General features: G+C 31.5%; 2 protein-coding genes across 4 annotated transcripts in view; both read right to left on the bottom strand.

The window, feature by feature from the left end:
- Positions 1-329: 329 nt before the first annotated feature.
- Positions 330-7,565, bottom strand: LOC134693255 (centrosomal protein of 104 kDa-like). The gene is made up of 5 exons (XM_063553999.1): positions 7,463-7,565; positions 6,473-6,558; positions 5,104-5,351; positions 3,406-3,552; positions 330-2,080 (listed from the first exon to the last, which is right to left on the bottom strand). The coding sequence occupies exons 2-5, from the start codon at positions 6,478-6,480 to the stop codon at positions 2,022-2,024; spliced, it is 462 nt and encodes a 153-aa protein (XP_063410069.1). The 5' UTR covers positions 6,481-6,558; positions 7,463-7,565; the 3' UTR covers positions 330-2,021.
- LOC134693253 (centrosomal protein of 104 kDa-like) overlaps positions 330-18,319 on the bottom strand; it is a 75,649-nt gene continuing 57,659 nt past the window's right edge. For all 3 annotated transcript variants that reach the window (XM_063553996.1, XM_063553997.1, XM_063553998.1), the window contains one exon: positions 330-1,056. The gene's annotated coding sequence lies outside the window, so the exon portion shown is untranslated. The remainder of the gene's footprint in view (positions 1,057-18,319) is intronic.

The following is an 18,319-nucleotide window of genomic DNA, read 5'->3' as shown; positions in this document are numbered from 1 at the left end:
ACTGACCTGAATATATGGTTACGGGGAGGTCTCGACCGTTTCAAACAGGAGGGTGTACAGTGAAATCTGAATGACAGCATTGTTTCATCAGGCTCATGCGTCTTATTCCTGATAAGACAATTTCTATACACCCGTTTTATGAGATAGGTCTGAATCATGGTAAATTTTAATACAGCCAATCTTGCAATATTTTACATTATGGTACTTTTTTATCAGGTCTATATGTGCATGATTCCTGAATGACTAAATTTTCTATAACATCCATCTTTGCAAGATGACTTATATAGTTCCAAAGGAACAAGTGTGTAAGAGGTATTAAAACTAAGTCATAATTTGATATGAAAGAGATTCTTTATTCTATAATATGTTACTCAATAATTATACATAAATAATTCTTAACAATACATCTATTGGCACCAGAGGAATTCATCTTGGAGGGCAAGTTTTTCTTTATAAAACTCTTATAAACTATTGTATAATATTTCAGATATAAATATGGAGTTCCTCAACATTGTAATACACATACAAAAACATCATCAACTGCATAAAATATTATCATTTCATAGTTCATAACAACTGTAATTTAACACCTTTTGTTGTATGGGTCTTCATGAATGAATTATATTAAAAAAAACATCATTTTTCCATAAATAACCTATGCTACCTTGTAATATCTTTTTAATTTAATCTAGCAAATCAACTCAATTTAAAAAATAAAGATAAGAAAACTTACGTAGTAAATTTTTTATCAGATGAAATTCATTTTGCCATACTTCGACACTAGAGTTATTGCAGATAAGTTTAACTGTTTTGAAAGAAAATGTAACAAATGTCACATAAATAATGTTTTGATGATAAAATCATGTCGAAAAGGTCAAAAGTTGAAGGTTTTGTGTTTTTAAATAATCTTTTTTTTTTACATTTCATGTTTTATATTGAGTGGTTGAACACTTTACCATTTCTTTAACCCCTCCCAAACCAAAGAAAACTTAACTATGAATGGACTTTAAAAAAATTACTTATATGTTAAGAAGGGCAGAGTAAGGAACTGTATACCTAGAAAACAGTCTGATAAAAAATACTGTAATTTACTTCCTCATAAAACAAATAAAATGTAAATAGAAGAATTAAAACAATAAGAGCAAATTTTGTAAGTTATATAGTTGCTGAAGAGGTCCCAATGCTTATTTCAGTGATCAACTTAGGATATACCAATAACAGGATAAGTGTAATAAATCAGTGGGACAGCAATCAAAAGACACAAAGTCATCTGAAAGTCAACAATAAACAATAAACAGTACTGTATCATATATATATCACAGATAAAACATCTTCCTGTATGAAGCTTATTTGCAGAACACACACTTATCAAGAATTTTAGGAGATCTGATAGTTTACAAAGATGCATTATAACAGGTTGTATAGAAACAAAACCAAAGTTGTTCAAGGTTCACTGTGCAGGAAGGGGGGGGGGGTGTTTGCAATTTGTGTTAGTCACTGTTGTTACGGATTCCAACTGGTATGAAAACTTGTCTTGTTCTAAAATCTGACCATCACAGGCAGGTATGGGTTACTGAGGTACAACTCAGAGTGGCTAATACCAGTGCAAGAACATGACGATCACAGACAGATATATAGGTTACTGAGGTACAAATGAGAGTTAATGATGCCAGTGCAAGAACCTAATCAGAAGTGGGATCTCAGAAACTAAACTAAGATTTAAACCCAGATCTGTGAACTAGACGAAAATATTCCACTCAAAGCCAGATCTAAATTCCCGGGCTATATCTATGAGTCTAAACTAGATGTATGACTCAGAGCTGCTGCTCCCATATAAATCCTAATCTGAGATATTTCCCTGTCTAAGAATTTAATTGCAAATAGAAACCAAGAAAATTCTCCTGCAAAAGATTGGTCATGTGATCAATGTCTCAGTACAATCGTGTTATATAGTCTAACTATATATCATAATAATATTCTCCTATAAAATATAGCACTATAAATTGTCTAGTCTTAAAAAGTTATCTTGGAGTCTTCTTGTTCTTTCCTGTGGCTTTTGGTTTGTTCTTTGATGTACCACCTGAAATATTTAATACACAGTTATCTTTAAAAGTTTCATATTTAAAATCTAAATCTGAATCTTTTTTATGTTTAAAGGTACTAACTGTACTTTAAGATGAAATCCAGAGGAAATATTCAGGTTTTTGAAGGCTAATAAGAGCTTTTATAATGCATATAAATAAACATGATGTCTTTAAAATAAATAAAACTTTATAGCTTGTGATTTAAAAACATCATAATTTAGCAAATTAAAGAAGAAGAAACTTTACTTTGTTTAGCACAGGAATCAATTAACTAGTTAGGAATAACTTAAATGGAATCTGGCACTTTTAAAGAAAAATTTGTAAGGGTTCCACGGAACCCAGTGTCTCGCCTACTTTTGCTGTAAATCGCAGGCTCAACAAAAATATTCCTCTTGATACTAACTTTTGATTGTAAGAAACTTCTGTCCAAGTTTGGTAAAAATCTAGGATAGTTAATGAATCTAACAAATGTTTTGAAAACTTTAACAGCAGACTGTATGTAATGTTAACTGGAAGAAAATCTAAGTCCATTTAAAAGTAAACTACAGAAAAAATGAAGTTATTGTTTTACAAAATTTACTTCTGGATACTATCTTATGATCATAAATAACCTTCTGTCCAAGTTAGTACAAACACAGGATAGTTTAAGAAAGTTATTAAAATTTTAAAAACTTTAACCACAGAGTAAATATAATGTTTCCCCCCAGAAAAACTAAGTTCATTTAAAAGTAAAATAATGAAAAATGGATTTATTTTTTTACAAAATTTACTTCTGGATACTATCTTATGATCATAAACAAGCTTCTGTCCAAGTTTGGTACAGAACAAGGATAGTTTAAGAAAGTTATTAAAATTCTAAAAACTTTAACCACAGAGTGAATGTAATGTTTCCCTGCAGAAAAAACTAAGTCTATTTATAAGTAAAATATGGAAAAAATGGAATTTTATTTTTACAAAATTTACTTCTGGATACTATCTTATAATCATAAAGAAGCTTCTGTCCAAGTTTGGTAGAAATCCAGTATAGTTTAAGAAAGTTATTAAAATTTCAAAAACTTTAACCACAGAGTGAATATTTGTGGACGCCGCCTACGACGACGCCGACGGAAAGTAGGATCGCTTAGTCTCGCTTTTTCGACTAAAGTCGAAGGCTCGACAAAAAGTAGAGATAATTAACCAATTTTAAATGATTTAGGGAACCAAAAAAAGTACACATAATGAACCAATAAATTGGATTTGTGTAATGGAAATGAATGAAATTATCGTAGCCCTAATTGTAAATGTAATATACAAATGTATGTGTGTATGAATGTGTAATTACCTGTTGATGGATTTTTATTTAGTGAAAGGAGACGTCGAGGATTCTGTTTGCAGCCATCTTTGCCCATCAGATGGTTTTTCCAGCCGTCTTCACCAGATGAGACATTCTGGTGACAAAGTGGACAGTGGTTGGCTGAACTTTTGGCAGCTGAAAAAAAATGACAAAGTTCATATCTGATGTATAATATGGATTATTATTAAGTCAGAAACCTGATGTTCAGTGGTTGTTGTTTGTTGATAAGTGTTTCGTTTTTCGTCTTTTATATAGATTACACCATTGGTTTTCCCATTTCAATGGTTTTCCATTAGTATTTTTTTGGAGCTCTTTACATCTTGCTGTTGGTGTGAGCCAAGGCTCTGTGTTGAAGACTGTTATTTGACCTGTAATGGTTTACATTTATTAATTATGACTTGGATGCAGAGTTGTCTCATTTGCACTTATGCCTAATCTTCTTAACAGTAGGATGTCAAATCTCATTTACATTAAACTACCATCTAAATTGAGTCAGTAAGTTTGGTGACAAATCCTGATAGCCTACATGGGCCAACAGTCTACATTACTAAGCACTAAAACAATTATCTATAAGTTATTTGTAAGATGTTTCATTCATTGGTTAATCATAGGAAACTTTAAATAACATAAAATAGAGAATGGAAATGGGGAGTATGTCAAAGAGTCAACAACCTGACCAAAAGGCAGACAACAGCCAAAGGCCAACAATAAAAATAGTTCAAGTGATTGATATTACATGATAATAAAATTTGTAAGGGTTCCGCGGAACCCAGTGTCTCACCTACTTTTGCTGTTAATCGCAGGCTCAACAAAAATGAGGAAAAAACTCAAAAAAATATTCCTTTTGATACAATCTTCTGATTGTAAGAAGCTTCTGTCCAAGTTTGGTTAAAATCCAGGATAGTTTATGAATCTAATAAATGTTTTAATAACAACTGCAGACTGTACATGTATGTATGGTTCACCCTGCCACATTTTGCGCCTGTTCCAAGTCAGGAGCCTCTGGTCTTTGTTAGTATTGTATTATTTTAATTTTAGTTTCTTGTGTACTATTTGGAAATTAGTATGGCGTTCATTATCACTAGACTAGTATATATTTGTTTAGGGGCCAGCTAAAGGACACCTCAAGGTGCGGGAATTTCTCAATACATTGAAGACCTGTTGGTGACCTTCCACTGTTGTTTTTTCTATGGTCGGGTTGTTGTCTCTTTGATACATTCCCCATTTCCATTCTCAATTTTATTAACTTGAAGAAAATCTAAGTCCATTTAAAAAATGGATTTATTATTTAACAAAATTTACTTCTGGATACAATCTTATGATCATAAACAAGCTTCTGTCCAAGTTTGGTACAAACCCAGGATAGTTTAAGAAAGTTATTAAAATTCTAAAAACTTTAACCACAGAGTGAATGTTATGTTTCCCCGCAGAAAAACTAAGTCCATTTATAAGTAAAATTCGGAAAAAATGGAATTTTATTTTTACAAAATTTACTTCTGGATACTATCTTATGATCATAAAGAAGCTTCTGTCCAAGTTTGGTAGAAATCCAGTATAGTTTAAGAAAGTTATTAAAATTTCAAAAACTTTAACCACAGAGTGAATATTTGTTGACGCCGACGACAACTGCTGTAATGTGAAAATTAGTTCATACTTGTCCAGTAAAATATCACCATGGTAACTTACCATTACAGCTTTTTTCCGACACGTGCTGATCATACTCAGACTTTGGAATGGCTTCAGTACATCGGTTACATTTGGAGTAATTATTTTTGGCCTCACACTCATTGAGTAAATGATCTGTGTATGTTGCTATTTCTACCACTTGTTTACAGTTTGTGCAACGTTTTAACATAGGGCAATGTTTCCAGTAATGTAAATCAAGTCCTTCTTCTGTAAAACTTTCATTCCTTTCTCCACAGAATATACAAATACTGAAAACAAAACATAGATTAATATAAATCAAATTCTTCTGTAAAACTTTCATTCCTTTCACCACAGAATATACAAATACTGAAAACAAAACATAAATTAATATAAATCAAATTCTTCTGTAAAACTTTCATTCCTTACACCACAGAATATACAAATACTGAAAACAAAACATAAATTAATATAAATCAAATTCTTCTGTAAAACTTTCATTCCTTTCACCACAGAATATACAAATACTGAAAATAATACACAAAATAATATAATTCAAGGATTGATGGGTTGATTTTAAAGAAGTTCTAAAGAAAATAAATTGTAATTTTCAAAGTCATAAAGGGAAATTAATTTAGAAGTGTAAGGGACTCACTGCCCAAATTCAAACTCTGTCTGCAAGCTTTTGTTCTAAGCATTGTGTATGCTTTTCATAGCACTTGAATTTATACAATTTTGATGAGGACTTTCAATGCTCATTTTATACTAACTGATGTTTTATTACAAACATCTGTGAAGGCATAAAATCTAGATAAAGCATCATTAATCTTAAGCAGACATGATTTGAATATTTGAAGTATACAATTATAAAACTAGATGTGTGTTTTTTTAAGTTGTTATGTATATTTGTCATTGCTTTACATGTATAGCTAATATCCCATTTATTCATAAACATTTATAAAACTTTGTCTTCATCCCTCACTTTTGTCAAGGGAGATAATTAAGACCATTCTTGCTTGACTGTACCAGGAAGTGATTATGAGTGCATTTCTTTCTAACACAAACGATACAAACGGCTAAGCGTGCAATTTCTTTCAAACATATGTTTGCAAAGTTTACATAAACTTTAACAAACTATACAATTGCTAAAAAAGCGTCTGCAGTTTGTCGTTTGTTAGTACAAAGGCTACATTTGTTTCTAACTTCTACCAAAAGTATTTGTTTCTACTTTTGTAAAAAGTCTATTTACCAACAATATATGCATGCATTATTAAAAGTTCAAACAGTGTCAGTAAAGACTTATCAAACGACGTATTTGTTTCTACTTTTGTAGCGTTTAGAAACAACAACAAATGCGACACAACATTTACAAAATTTTGGTTAGAAAGAAATGCGACCTTTATAAACTTACTTATCCATATTGTAAACAGAAGTGTCATCATCATCAGCTGTTGGTTTCTTGTTAATTATTTTAGACTTCTTTGGTGGCTCATTTTTCTGTAATGTGATAAGAGGGTGTTATTTTAATTCAAACATTTGTGTATAGCTTAGAAACAATAATAAAGACAATCATAGCATTGGAGTAGTGTTTAAACCTCTACACTGTCCTATAGACTTTCTCATTTTTCAGAAACAAAGAAATTTCTTTCTTGTGATGTTCTGCTTAATTTTTTATCAATAATTGCTGGTATATACAATTGTCACTGAGTTTTCTAAGATCGTTTTTGAACATTATTTATTCCAAACTTTTTTTATTTTTCATTCCATTTAAAAATAGTATTGCTATTGTAGTCATCATGGGGGATAGTTGGTAGATTCAATCTTTTGAAAATGGAGAGTTAAAAAATGAACAGCTGAATAATGTCCAGATATTATGGGAAATATGTATACAGTTTTTGAATAATTTTAACAGTAAATATTTTGACTCTATGGTTTTCAAAGTCCACTCAGTTTTTCAATTATAAATGTTCACCCTTTAAGGTGGTACCTACCAATACAGGGAGATAACTCTGTAAAATCAGCAGAACGATTTAATGACGTTGTGTTCATAAGAGAATATTAAGCTTATAAGTGTTTGTCAAACTGCTATATAACCAGTGTATTTTTTCTGATAAAACGGTTGGTTCAAATTTTTTGAAATTAGTATATTTTTGTCAAAGGGTCAAAGTAAATACTTTGACAAAATTTTATGAAAATTAAACGAGCCATATTTATTTTAGTGAAAGTGTTGGGTACCACCTTAAACGAAACAAATTCATTTGAAATATGACACACGTCTTGATGAGATTCCAGCTATATCTAGTAGCAGAATATATATTTTGTATACTTTGACCTTTGACTTATGTGATGAACAGGGAAAATATTACTACATGCTTAGTGATATCATGATACTGACTCTCACCTTTTTATTTTTATCAGCCTTCAGAAGGTTTTCATCGACAGGCTAAAAATAGACAAAAAAATATATATGATAATTTGCAATAAATACATGTGAACATCTAAATTAATCTACAACTGAAAATAATAAATGCAAAGGGGGGTTAAATAACAACAGGGTATTTTATAACTGTAAACAGCTAAGAACTTTCTTATTGTCATGACATTTTCTAAAGGGTAAAAAGTAGGTCAACAAGAACAACAATTCACAGGTAATCTGTAACTAATTATTATACAAATTTAAAACATAAATGTAAGCTTAATATTTATAGGGAGAGTCATGAAAATGTATCTTGTCATCTCATTTTCTCATATCATCTATTCTTGATAAGTATGTGGTTCATTTGCAAAAACCTTGGACAAATGTTTGAAACAAAATACACATTTAAGAGAAAAAGTGCCAAATAATTTCAATTTGTAAACTGGTTATCAAAAGAAAAAAAAAATTGTCAATAGATGAAGAGATTTAAAATGCCTTATTATGTTAAAAAAAACAAACAGTTAATACTAGCCCTAGAGATCATATGAACAAACAAAAAACTAACAGAGCAAAACAATACAATCAAGCAAACCAAAAAAAGAAAGATTTCAAAGTATTCAAAGAGGACAATAATTTATCATTTTAATATTTGTAAGGACTTACAAAATACTTTTTTTTCATTTTAAAAGAAAAAAAACAATTAACTCGAATTTGTAAGTATTCAAAAACAGTACACATTCTCTTTATCCTTAAATATATAAAAACAATGCAAATATCATATTCCTTATGTTATAAAACAGTCAGTTCTCATTTTGCTTAAAATAGTTCTGAAAATATTTGTGTTGTTTAACAACTAAAATTCTATACAGAGACCTGTTTTCGCGCATTATTCTCACCAAACTTAAATTAACACAGGATGATGTTTAACAATTATTGGAGATTGTATGTGAATACGTATGTATGAACATGATAAAGTTAAATGTATAGTACAAATGTGTGCCCCTCAGTGTTTGTTTTGAGAAGATTAAAATAATTTCCTTAGGAGATTAATCTCACAAAAACTTTTGTATAACCTGGTAATTGTTTCTGAGCTGTAACAAAACTGCAATGAGGAGTTTACTGACGATATCCATTATTTGACTTTTTTGTCGATCTTAGCTTGTTTATTAGGAAAATATGAAAACAATGGTAAAATGCATGATTTAAAGGTATTTACTAAAATGTGAAGTTTCTTGACAGTTTTTATGTAAATGGGCAGAATCAGGAAGATTTCAAAATTCTGAACATTACTGACACTGTCAAAGGAGTACTGAAGATCATGAATAACACATTGGAAACAGTAGAAAAGATGGCCAAAGATAAACAAATGGGGGGCCATTGTTGCTGCCCTACATGCCAATGGCATACTGGGCAGTAAGTAGTAAGTAACTGACACTGTTAGACTGTCTCTATCAATATTTTTTTTGAGATAATTGAGATAACTTGTATTTCACTAATATATTTTTATTTTGTGATGTCTCCCATGTTGATGGCAGATTGGATTGTCAAACCTTATTTTCAATCTCATGATGATTTTGGCAAAATTAAGTTCCCAATTGACATAGTAGTTTTAAAACAGAAGATTTTTTGTAAAAGTTTATATAAAGATAGAAGATGATGATGAAAACAATGATGAAAATAGCTCACTTCAACTTTTGAGTCAGGTAAGCAGAATTAATATTGATAAAAAGTTATGAATAAAATGTTTACAAAACTTTGAATTTTTGAAAAAACTAAGGCAAATCTACCTCAGGATTTCGAATACTAGAAGATTGCCTTAGCTGTGTTTGGGCAAACTTTTAGGAATTGTTGGTCCTCAATGCTCTTCAACTTTGTACTCTATTTGGCCTTTTTAAAGATTTTTTGATTTGAGCGTCACTGGTGAGTCTTTTTTTAGACAAAACCCGCGTCTGGCGTAAATGTAAATTTTGCTCCTGGTATCTTTGATGCGTTTATTCCCAATCTCAAACTCATAAGTCGAAAATCGAAGATAAACTGACAACGCCATGGCTAAAACAAAATGAACAAACAAAACAGATAAACAACAGTTCACACAATGACATTGAAAACCAAAGACTGAGAAACATGATCACCACAAAACAACTTGGGGTAATCGCGGGTGCTCAGCACATCATGCTGCACATGTGGCATCCGTTTGTTTTGCTCATGTACAAACCCGGTGATATGTTTGATTCGGTAGGTTACATTCTGGAGAACAGGACGAGACTGTAGTTGCGAAAATTTTTGAAATATATGTCGTGTAGCAGATATTCTTTAGCGGCCAACTAGCTCGTTATGGCGTCCATAACATTTATGAAGGGATGATTTTAATTTCACCACTTGAAACTCTTGGTTTTAATAGTTTCCTTGTGAGCAACAACCCTACACCATGGAAATGGTGAAAGGAAATACAAGCATTGAAATATCGTTTTAACTGGGAGACAACTAACCACACCCGCCGATATTTCCATACCATTACAAGTTTAGTAATTTGAGATTGATCTCAGCTTGATGAAGGGTTTTGAGGCTTTTTATACAGTTTAATAAAGTAATTTTTACACGTTTGTGTAATAGGGCCAGATATCTCGATGTGTTGAAGAGTAATTGGTGGCCTAATGCTGTTTTCTGCTTTTAGATCGTGTTGTTGTCTCTTTGACATATTCTCAATTTCTATTCTCAATTTTGTATATTTTATATTTTACTGTTATATCGACGGTTTCGGTATTGATGGAGGGTACGGCATACGGATCAAATATTCAGTAAACTGCTAACGTTCAATGTGTTTGTCCATTAAACAAATTCAGTGCTTAGTATAGCTGATATAAGTAAGTATTATATCCTTCAGATTTATATGTAGTTGTGTTGTTGTCACATTGACATACACTATTTTCCTCTAACAGAGACAATAAAGACTAATGCACATTCACATCGCCGACTTTTTGTCTCAATGAAAATTATTACAAAATGTTTGTTGTTGAAATTTAAAATTTCTTCATCTGACAAGATATCCGTTTGAATTTGTTGTATGTTGATCAATGATGCATTATAGTTGTTGGTCTCATTAGTAATCAAACACATTATATAGGTTTGTGGTAAAGATATAATTGTCTATTGTTCCTTTTAAAATTGTTACACAATGATGACTGCTGTGCGCATATTTTGACTATATTATTTATTGTGTCTGTTTAGTTAACGTATCATTGTAAATATAACGGAATTTAATGAGACTGTCATCAAAGTGAGAGGGTTAGCGCTATAAAATCAGATTTAATCCACCATTTTCTACATTTGAAAATGCCTGTACCAAGTCAGGAATATGACAGTTCTTGTCCAGTCTTTTTTTATGTGTTTTATTATTTGATTTCGCCAAGTGATTATTGACTTTCCGAATTGATTTTCCTCTAAGTTCAGTATTTTTGTGATTTATCTTTGTAAACAACAAGAAAGAAAAACAAGAAACTAAAATTTAAATAATACAAGATTAACAAAGACCAGAGGCTCCTGACTTGGGACAGGCGCAAAAATGCGGCGGGGTTAAACATGTTTGTAAGATCTCAACCCTCCCCCTATACCTCTAACCAGTGTAGAAAAGTTAAAGCATAACAATACGCACATTAAAATTCAGTTCAAGAGAAGTCCGAGTCTGATGTCAGAAGATTTAACCAAAGAAAATAAACAAAATGACAATAATACATAAATAACAACAGACTACTAGCAGTTAACTGAAATGCCAGCTCCAGACTTCAATTTAACTGACTGAAAGATTATGATTTCATCATATGAACATCAGGCACAATCCTTCCCGTAAGGGGTTTAGTATCATACCATCCTAACATATATGAGAAGAACATAACCCGTGTCATGCCAACAACTGTTTTTAGAATAAATGTGTTTAGTTCCTACGCAAAGACCTTATCAGTGACTCAATATTAACGCCAAAATATGCAATCTGTAATGACTTGACAACAGTATCGTAATTATATCCCTTCTTAATAAGTCTATTCAAAGGTTTTGTAAGTTTATGAGGTGAATACTGACACCTTTGTGCTTTATAAAGAATATTTCCATAAAAAAATGGATGTGAAATACCTGAACGTATAAAAAGTCTGCATGTTGAGCTATATTTACGAATGATGTCTTTATACCGATGATAAAATTTAGTAAATGTTTTGACTAGTTTGTGATATCGAAAACCCTGGTGTAATAATTTTTCAGTAATACATAAATTTCTCTCGTTAAAATCTAAAACATGGTTACATACACGAGCGAATCGTACAAGTTGAGATATATAAACACCGTAGTTGTTCATTTATGTATTATTGTCATTTTGAGTAGTTTCTTTTTTTAACTTTTCCGACATCGGACTCGGACTTCTAAGTACACAATTGTATCATAATAACCTTCAATCATTACCGGAACGAACAAAGAAATGATACGACGGATGCAGGAAATGCTAACTCTTCCGGAGCACCTGATTTCACTCCCGGGTTTTAGTGTTCGTGTTGTTTCTTAATTATTATTTATAACTGTTGATGTAATACCCTTTGGTTTTGTGAGTCTTTGTTTACTGCTTGGTTTTGATTGTTGTTGTCGTAGGGGCCAGCCTAAGACCTCCTGGGTGCGGGATTGTCACGTTGTGTTGAAGACCATTTGGGGCCTAGTGCTGTTTTCTCCTCTTTGGTCGGAATGTTGCCTTTGACACATTGTCTATTTCAATTCTCAATTTTAAATATTTCATATTTTGCTTTTATATCGACGGTTCCGGTTTTCATTAACCTGCTAACGTTCAATGTGTTTATCTATTAAACCATTTTAGATCTTAGTATAGCTGATACAAGTAAGTATAATGTTCTATAGATTTCATTTGTTGTTGTTCATCATTGGCATTCATTCTTTATTTCATTTTATTCACCTTCCGGTTTTGGTTGCCCACAGAGATCATAACGACTGCTCAATATTTACACCGTAGACATTTTGTCTCAATTTGAAATATTTGTATATGAATTCAATCTTGACCAATGAAATGCAAAATGTTTGTTGTTGAAATTCAAAATGTCTTCATCTGACAATATATCCATTTGAATCGTTCGTATGTTGATCAATGATGCATTATAGTTGTTAGTCTCATTAGTAATCAAACACATTATATAGGTTTGTGGTAAAGATATAATTGTCTATTGTTCCTTTTAAAATTGTCACACGATGATGACTGCTGTACCCATATTTTGACTATATTATTCATTGTGTCTGTTTAGTTAACGTATCATTGTGAATATAACGGAATTTAATGAGACTGTCATCAAAGTGAGAGGGTTAGCGCTATAAAATCAGATTTAATCCACCATTTTCTACATTTGAAAATGCCTGTACCAAGTCAGGAATATGACAGTTCTTGTCCATTCTTTTTTATGTGTTTTATTATTTGATTTCGCCAAGTGATTATTGACTTTCCGAATTGATTTTCCTCTAAGTTCAGTATTTTTGTGATTTATCTTTGTAAACAACAAGAAAGAAAAACAAGAAACTAAAATTTAAATAATACAAGACTAACAAAGGCCAGAGGCTCCTGACTTGGGACAGGCGCAAAAATGCGACGGGGTTAAACATGCTTGTAAGATCTCAACCCTGCCCCTATACCTCTAACCAGTGTCGAAAAGTTAAAGCATAACAATACGCACATTAAAATTCAGTTCAAGAGAAGTCCGAGTCTGATGTCAGAAGATTTAACCAAAGAAAATAAACAAAATGACAATATTACATAAATAACAACAGACTACTAGCAGTTAACTGACATGCCAGCTCCAGACTTCAATTAAACTGACTGAAAGATTATGATTTCATCATATGAACATCAGGCACAATCCTTCCCGTAAGGGGTTTAGTATCATACCATCATAACATATATGAGAAGAACATAACCCGTGTCATGCCAACAACTGTTTTTAGAATAAATGTGTTTAGTTCCGACGCAAAGACCTTATCAGTGACTCAATATTAACGCCAAAATATGCAATCTGTAATGACTTGACAACAGTATCGTAATTATATCCCTTCTTAATAAGTCTATTCAAAGGTTTTGTAAGTTTATGAGGTGAATACTGACATCTTTATAAAGAATATTTCCATAAAAAAATGGATGTGAAATACCTTTGACTAGTTTGTGATATCGAAAACCCTGGTGTAATAATTTTTCAGTAATACATAAATTTCTCTCGTTAAACTTCCGGAGCACCTGATTTCACTCCCGGGTTTTAGTGTTCGTGTTGTTTCTTAATTATTATTTATAACTGTTGATGTAATACCCTTTGGTTTTGTGAGTCTTTGTTTACTGCTTGGTTTTGATTGTTGTTGTCGTAGGGGCCAGCCTAAGACCTCCTGGGTGCGGGATTGTAACGCTGTGTTGAAGACCATTTGGGGCCTAGTGCTGTTTTCTCCTCTTTGGTCGGAATGTTGCCTTTGACACATTGTATATTTCAATTCTCAATTTTAAATATTTCATATTTTGCTTTTGTATCGACGGTTCCGGTTTTCATTAACCTGCTAACGTTCAATGTGTTTATCTATTAAACCATTTTAGATCTTAGTATAGCTGATACAAGTAAGTATAATGTTCTATAGATTTCATTTGGTGTTGTTCATCATTGGCATTCATTCTTTATTTCATTTTATTCACCTTCCGGTTTGGGTTGCCCACAGAGATCATAACGACTGCTCCATATTTACACCGTAGACATTTTGTCTCAATTTGAAATATTTGTATATGAATTCAATCTTGACCAATGAAATGCAAAATGTTTGTTGTTGAAAATCAAAATTTCTTCATCTGACAAGATATCTGTTTGAATATTTTGCCTGTTGATCAATGATGCGTAGTTGTTGGTCTCATTAGTAATCAAACACATTATATAGGTTTGTGGTAATTGTCTATAGTTCCTTTTAAAATTGTTACACGATGATGACTGCTGTACGCATATTTTGACTATATTATTTATTGTGTCTGTTTAGGTAACGTATCATTGTGAATATAACGGAATTTAATGAGACTGTCATCAAAGTGAGAGGGTTAGCGCTATAAAATCACATTTTATGCACCTTTTTCTACATTTGAAAATGCCTGTACCAAGTCAGGAATATGACAGTTCTTGTCCATTCTTTTTTTATGTGTTTTATTATTTGATTTCGCCAAGTGATTATTGACTTTCCGAATTGATTTTCCTCTAAGTTCAGGATTTTTGTGATTTATCTTTATAAACAACATTTGTATTGTTTAAATGATATTCCTCAACAATAGATATTCCATCAGCAGCGATATTACTCTATTGATAATAAGTCATAGTTTCTCAGATCAATTTTATTCTCAAATTCTCATCCCTGTTTTAAATGATTTACAACATTATTCTGTGTAATTGCTGTTTCATTCTTATATAGATATAGGAAGATGTGGTGTGAGTGCCAATAAGACAACTCTCAATCCAAATAACAATTTATAAAAGTAAACCATGTACGGCCTTCAACACGTAGCCCTGACTCACACTGAACAAAAAGCTATAAAGGGCCCCAAAATTACTAGTGTTAACCATTCAAACGTGAAAACCAACGGTCTTATTTGCTATTATTGTATGCATTGTGATATTTTTTCCCCTTCAATTGTAAACGTAAAGCGGTTAGAGTATTATGTTTTTTTGATAGGCGCTATATGAAAGCTATGTTATAAATGTTAAATGAATAATTTTAACATCATCTGGTTTGTTAAGAACCAATATCAAATATTGGTATCAGAGGAAATGCAAAAAACAAATGGAAAAAATTAATTTTTGATTAGCAGAAATACAAAGCAAATAAAAAACACCAGAAAATAAGTACATGAATTTCATTACAATAATACATAAATTTTCGAATTACAGAAATTCTAATTACAGAAATTGATAACATAATCTTTTAAATACAACCGTTTCAGCAACCCTGGAACAGATTTAGATAAGTGTTTCAAAAGTAGAAACGAAGAGGACAAATAATTTTCAAAAACTGAACTAACACTCATCGACAATTAATCAATGTACAAAATAAATTGTAAAAATCAAATTGGAGATGTTTTGATCAGTTTCACATTTAACTGTTCACTAAAAATAATACCAAGTTATAACGATGGAAGACATACATCTGGAAAAGGGTTAAGGAGTACAAACAAAACAATATTGAATTCATGTCACATCTCGGAATTAAAAAGCTTATCCTGTGTTAACTGAAAATTCATTAAAAAATCCCATAAATATTTGTTCAGAACTGTTTACAATTTGATGGAATATATCAAGTTTTAGTATTAATTTTTTTGCTAATTATCATTCATAGACTTCCATTGGACAGTTATCAGATATGTGCTATATCTACCTGTTTTCTAGCGTTAAAGGTGTATTGACCATTTAAAAACAGAGATTTCAAAAGTGTAGAACATACACCAAAAACATTTTGCATAAACAAATCATGTTTTAATTTGGTCTTTAAGGAAAATAAAAATTTAAAATATTGTTCTAATTGAGTATGAATATTGGTAAGAAAACCGATTGATCAAATCTTGATGTATTTAGGTACAATATTGCCATCAGGCCAGAACACTTTACAACACAGCCACTTTTTATAATTTATTCAAGCATCTGTACAAAAAGAAACACTTCAGAAATAAATTGATTTCTTCCAGTTACAAAAAAGCACTCATAAATCTAAAACTATACACAAAGAAATAAATGAATCTACATATTCCTTAATACAAATGTAAATATCTTACACAAATGAACTAAAATTAAAACAATAAAAAAAACACGTTTATTTCTTCAAATATACACGAATTCATCTCCAAATGTTTTTGCTCAAAAAGGAATAATCTTTCACAAATATACTACACTCAACACAAAATAAAATTGGTTTGGTTTTGTTTTTTTTTTAAATACTCCTTGCATATCACAAACCAAACAGTTCATTCAATAATTCAATAATGCTTACAAGGCTACATCTAAATAAATTTGAGTTAATGTCTTGAATGTCAACCCCCTTGTATCTCTTAAAGTAGCACGTGAAGGTATATATATTTTTTTTAACATATTTGAATTGCTTAGGTGAAAAATAACTTGAATGCAAATGTATGTAAACAATTCATCGTTGGATCGAAACTATATCGTACGGCCTTCAAAACAATTTATTACGTCGTTTCATTTCTAATTAGCTGAATTCGTCCATGCTTTCAAAACCAACAGTGTATATGTATATATAATTTGATAAAACTCCTTACAGGGTATGTCTGAACAGCTAAAATATATCCATTATAACGTAAATACTCATATATTTAAAAAAGTTAAAACTTTCCACCAACTGTGTTTTCTTGCTTTCTCAATCAAACATTGTTTGTCCCATTCTGTTCTGTGGGCCATTTTTATTATGTTTAGTACCACCTGTTCATTATTTTTATCTTTAATCAGTGACGTTATAGTCTCGTTCAAATTTAAAATCTTGTGATCCACTTTTTTTAATATTATGCTTACAATGTCAGCCTCACCGCTTCGACAAATATTCATGAAATTATTTCCAATATGTAGTAAATTGTGGTCAACAGTATTTAGGAGTAGTTCTGCTATTTCATTCCAGCCCTTTGCACAAGCTGCAAGTAGCGAAGATTGGAAATCAAAGCGATTATGTGGAAATTCGTGGAGCAAATACGTCACAATTTTGTCCTCACCTTGGTTACAAGCTTTTATCATCCCACCGCTTACATTGCAGTTGATACTCGCATTGGCTTTGATATACTCAATAACATCAATCCATCCGAACCCGCATGCAGCCGTGAAAATTTTACGAATATTAAACTTATCAAAATCGGTATTTTGCAGTAATGAAATCACCAGATCAGCGTTTTTTGAAGACGTTACTAACGATTTCGATATTTCATCAAAATCAATAATTTCTTTCCCAAATTGATTAAGAAGTAATTGAACAAGCTCGACATTACCAGTAGTGCATGCCGCCGTTATAGCGACTGTTGCATTACATGTACTTAAGTCCAAGGGTAGAATTGTCTTTATGATATCGATCCAGACATTTCTACAGGATGTTTCCATAACAACATTCATGTCAAAGAGGTTGTTGTCTGCATTTTGTATGAGCCATGTTACTACTTCAACTCGTCCATACGTACAGCTTTCATTCATTGCAGATTTTATATCGAAGTTGCCGTTTTCCTCGATTGTCCATATTTTCTTCACAATCTCAAGCCACCCAAAACTACAGGATTCGGTCATCAAGGCTTTTACATTAATCCTATTAAGGTCAATATTACTGACCGCCCAATTAACAATGTTTTCTCTTCCGTATTCACAAGCTATCTCAATTTTTGATTGGTCGATTTTTATATTGCTGTATTCCTTATTCGACAATATCAACTTAAGCAATTTGAGCCAACCATTCTTGCAAATCTCCATTATTAATTTGTCAATGTTAAACATAGACATTGTTGCCTTCTGTATAACTACCATAGCTAATTGTTCCTTCTTATCTATCGTCAGTGTGTCTTCGTCTTCGTCTTCGTCTTCGTCTTCGTCTTCGTCTGAATATGAATTGGAATTGACATCAATAGAAAGAATATTCGTCATCGCTTCATTCATGTCAATCATTCCGACATCTGTATTGTCCAGTAAATATTGAATAATGGATGTTTTTCCATGCTTACATGATTCACGTATGATCAAATTAATATTTATGGTAGAAATATTTATATTTTGTAAAAGCATGTAAACAATATCGGCATTGGTATTACTC

This window comes from Mytilus trossulus, chromosome 12 (genome assembly GCF_036588685.1).
Source record: "Mytilus trossulus isolate FHL-02 chromosome 12, PNRI_Mtr1.1.1.hap1, whole genome shotgun sequence".
Classification (NCBI taxonomy): domain Eukaryota; kingdom Metazoa; phylum Mollusca; class Bivalvia; order Mytilida; family Mytilidae; genus Mytilus; species Mytilus trossulus.
Note: the sequence above shows the minus strand (reverse complement) of the source record. Positions and strands in the feature narration are given on the sequence as shown.

Bases quoted from the DNA above. Each gene is read 5' to 3' on its own strand.
- LOC134693255 (XM_063553999.1), bottom strand. The intron at 3,553-5,103 runs GTAAGTTACCAT...ATTTTTTTTCAG, and splicing joins GTCGGAAAAAAGCTGTAATG to CTGCCAAAAGTTCAGCCAAC. The intron at 2,081-3,405 runs GTAATTACACAT...TAAATATTTCAG, and splicing joins AAATAAAAATCCATCAACAG to GTGGTACATCAAAGAACAAA.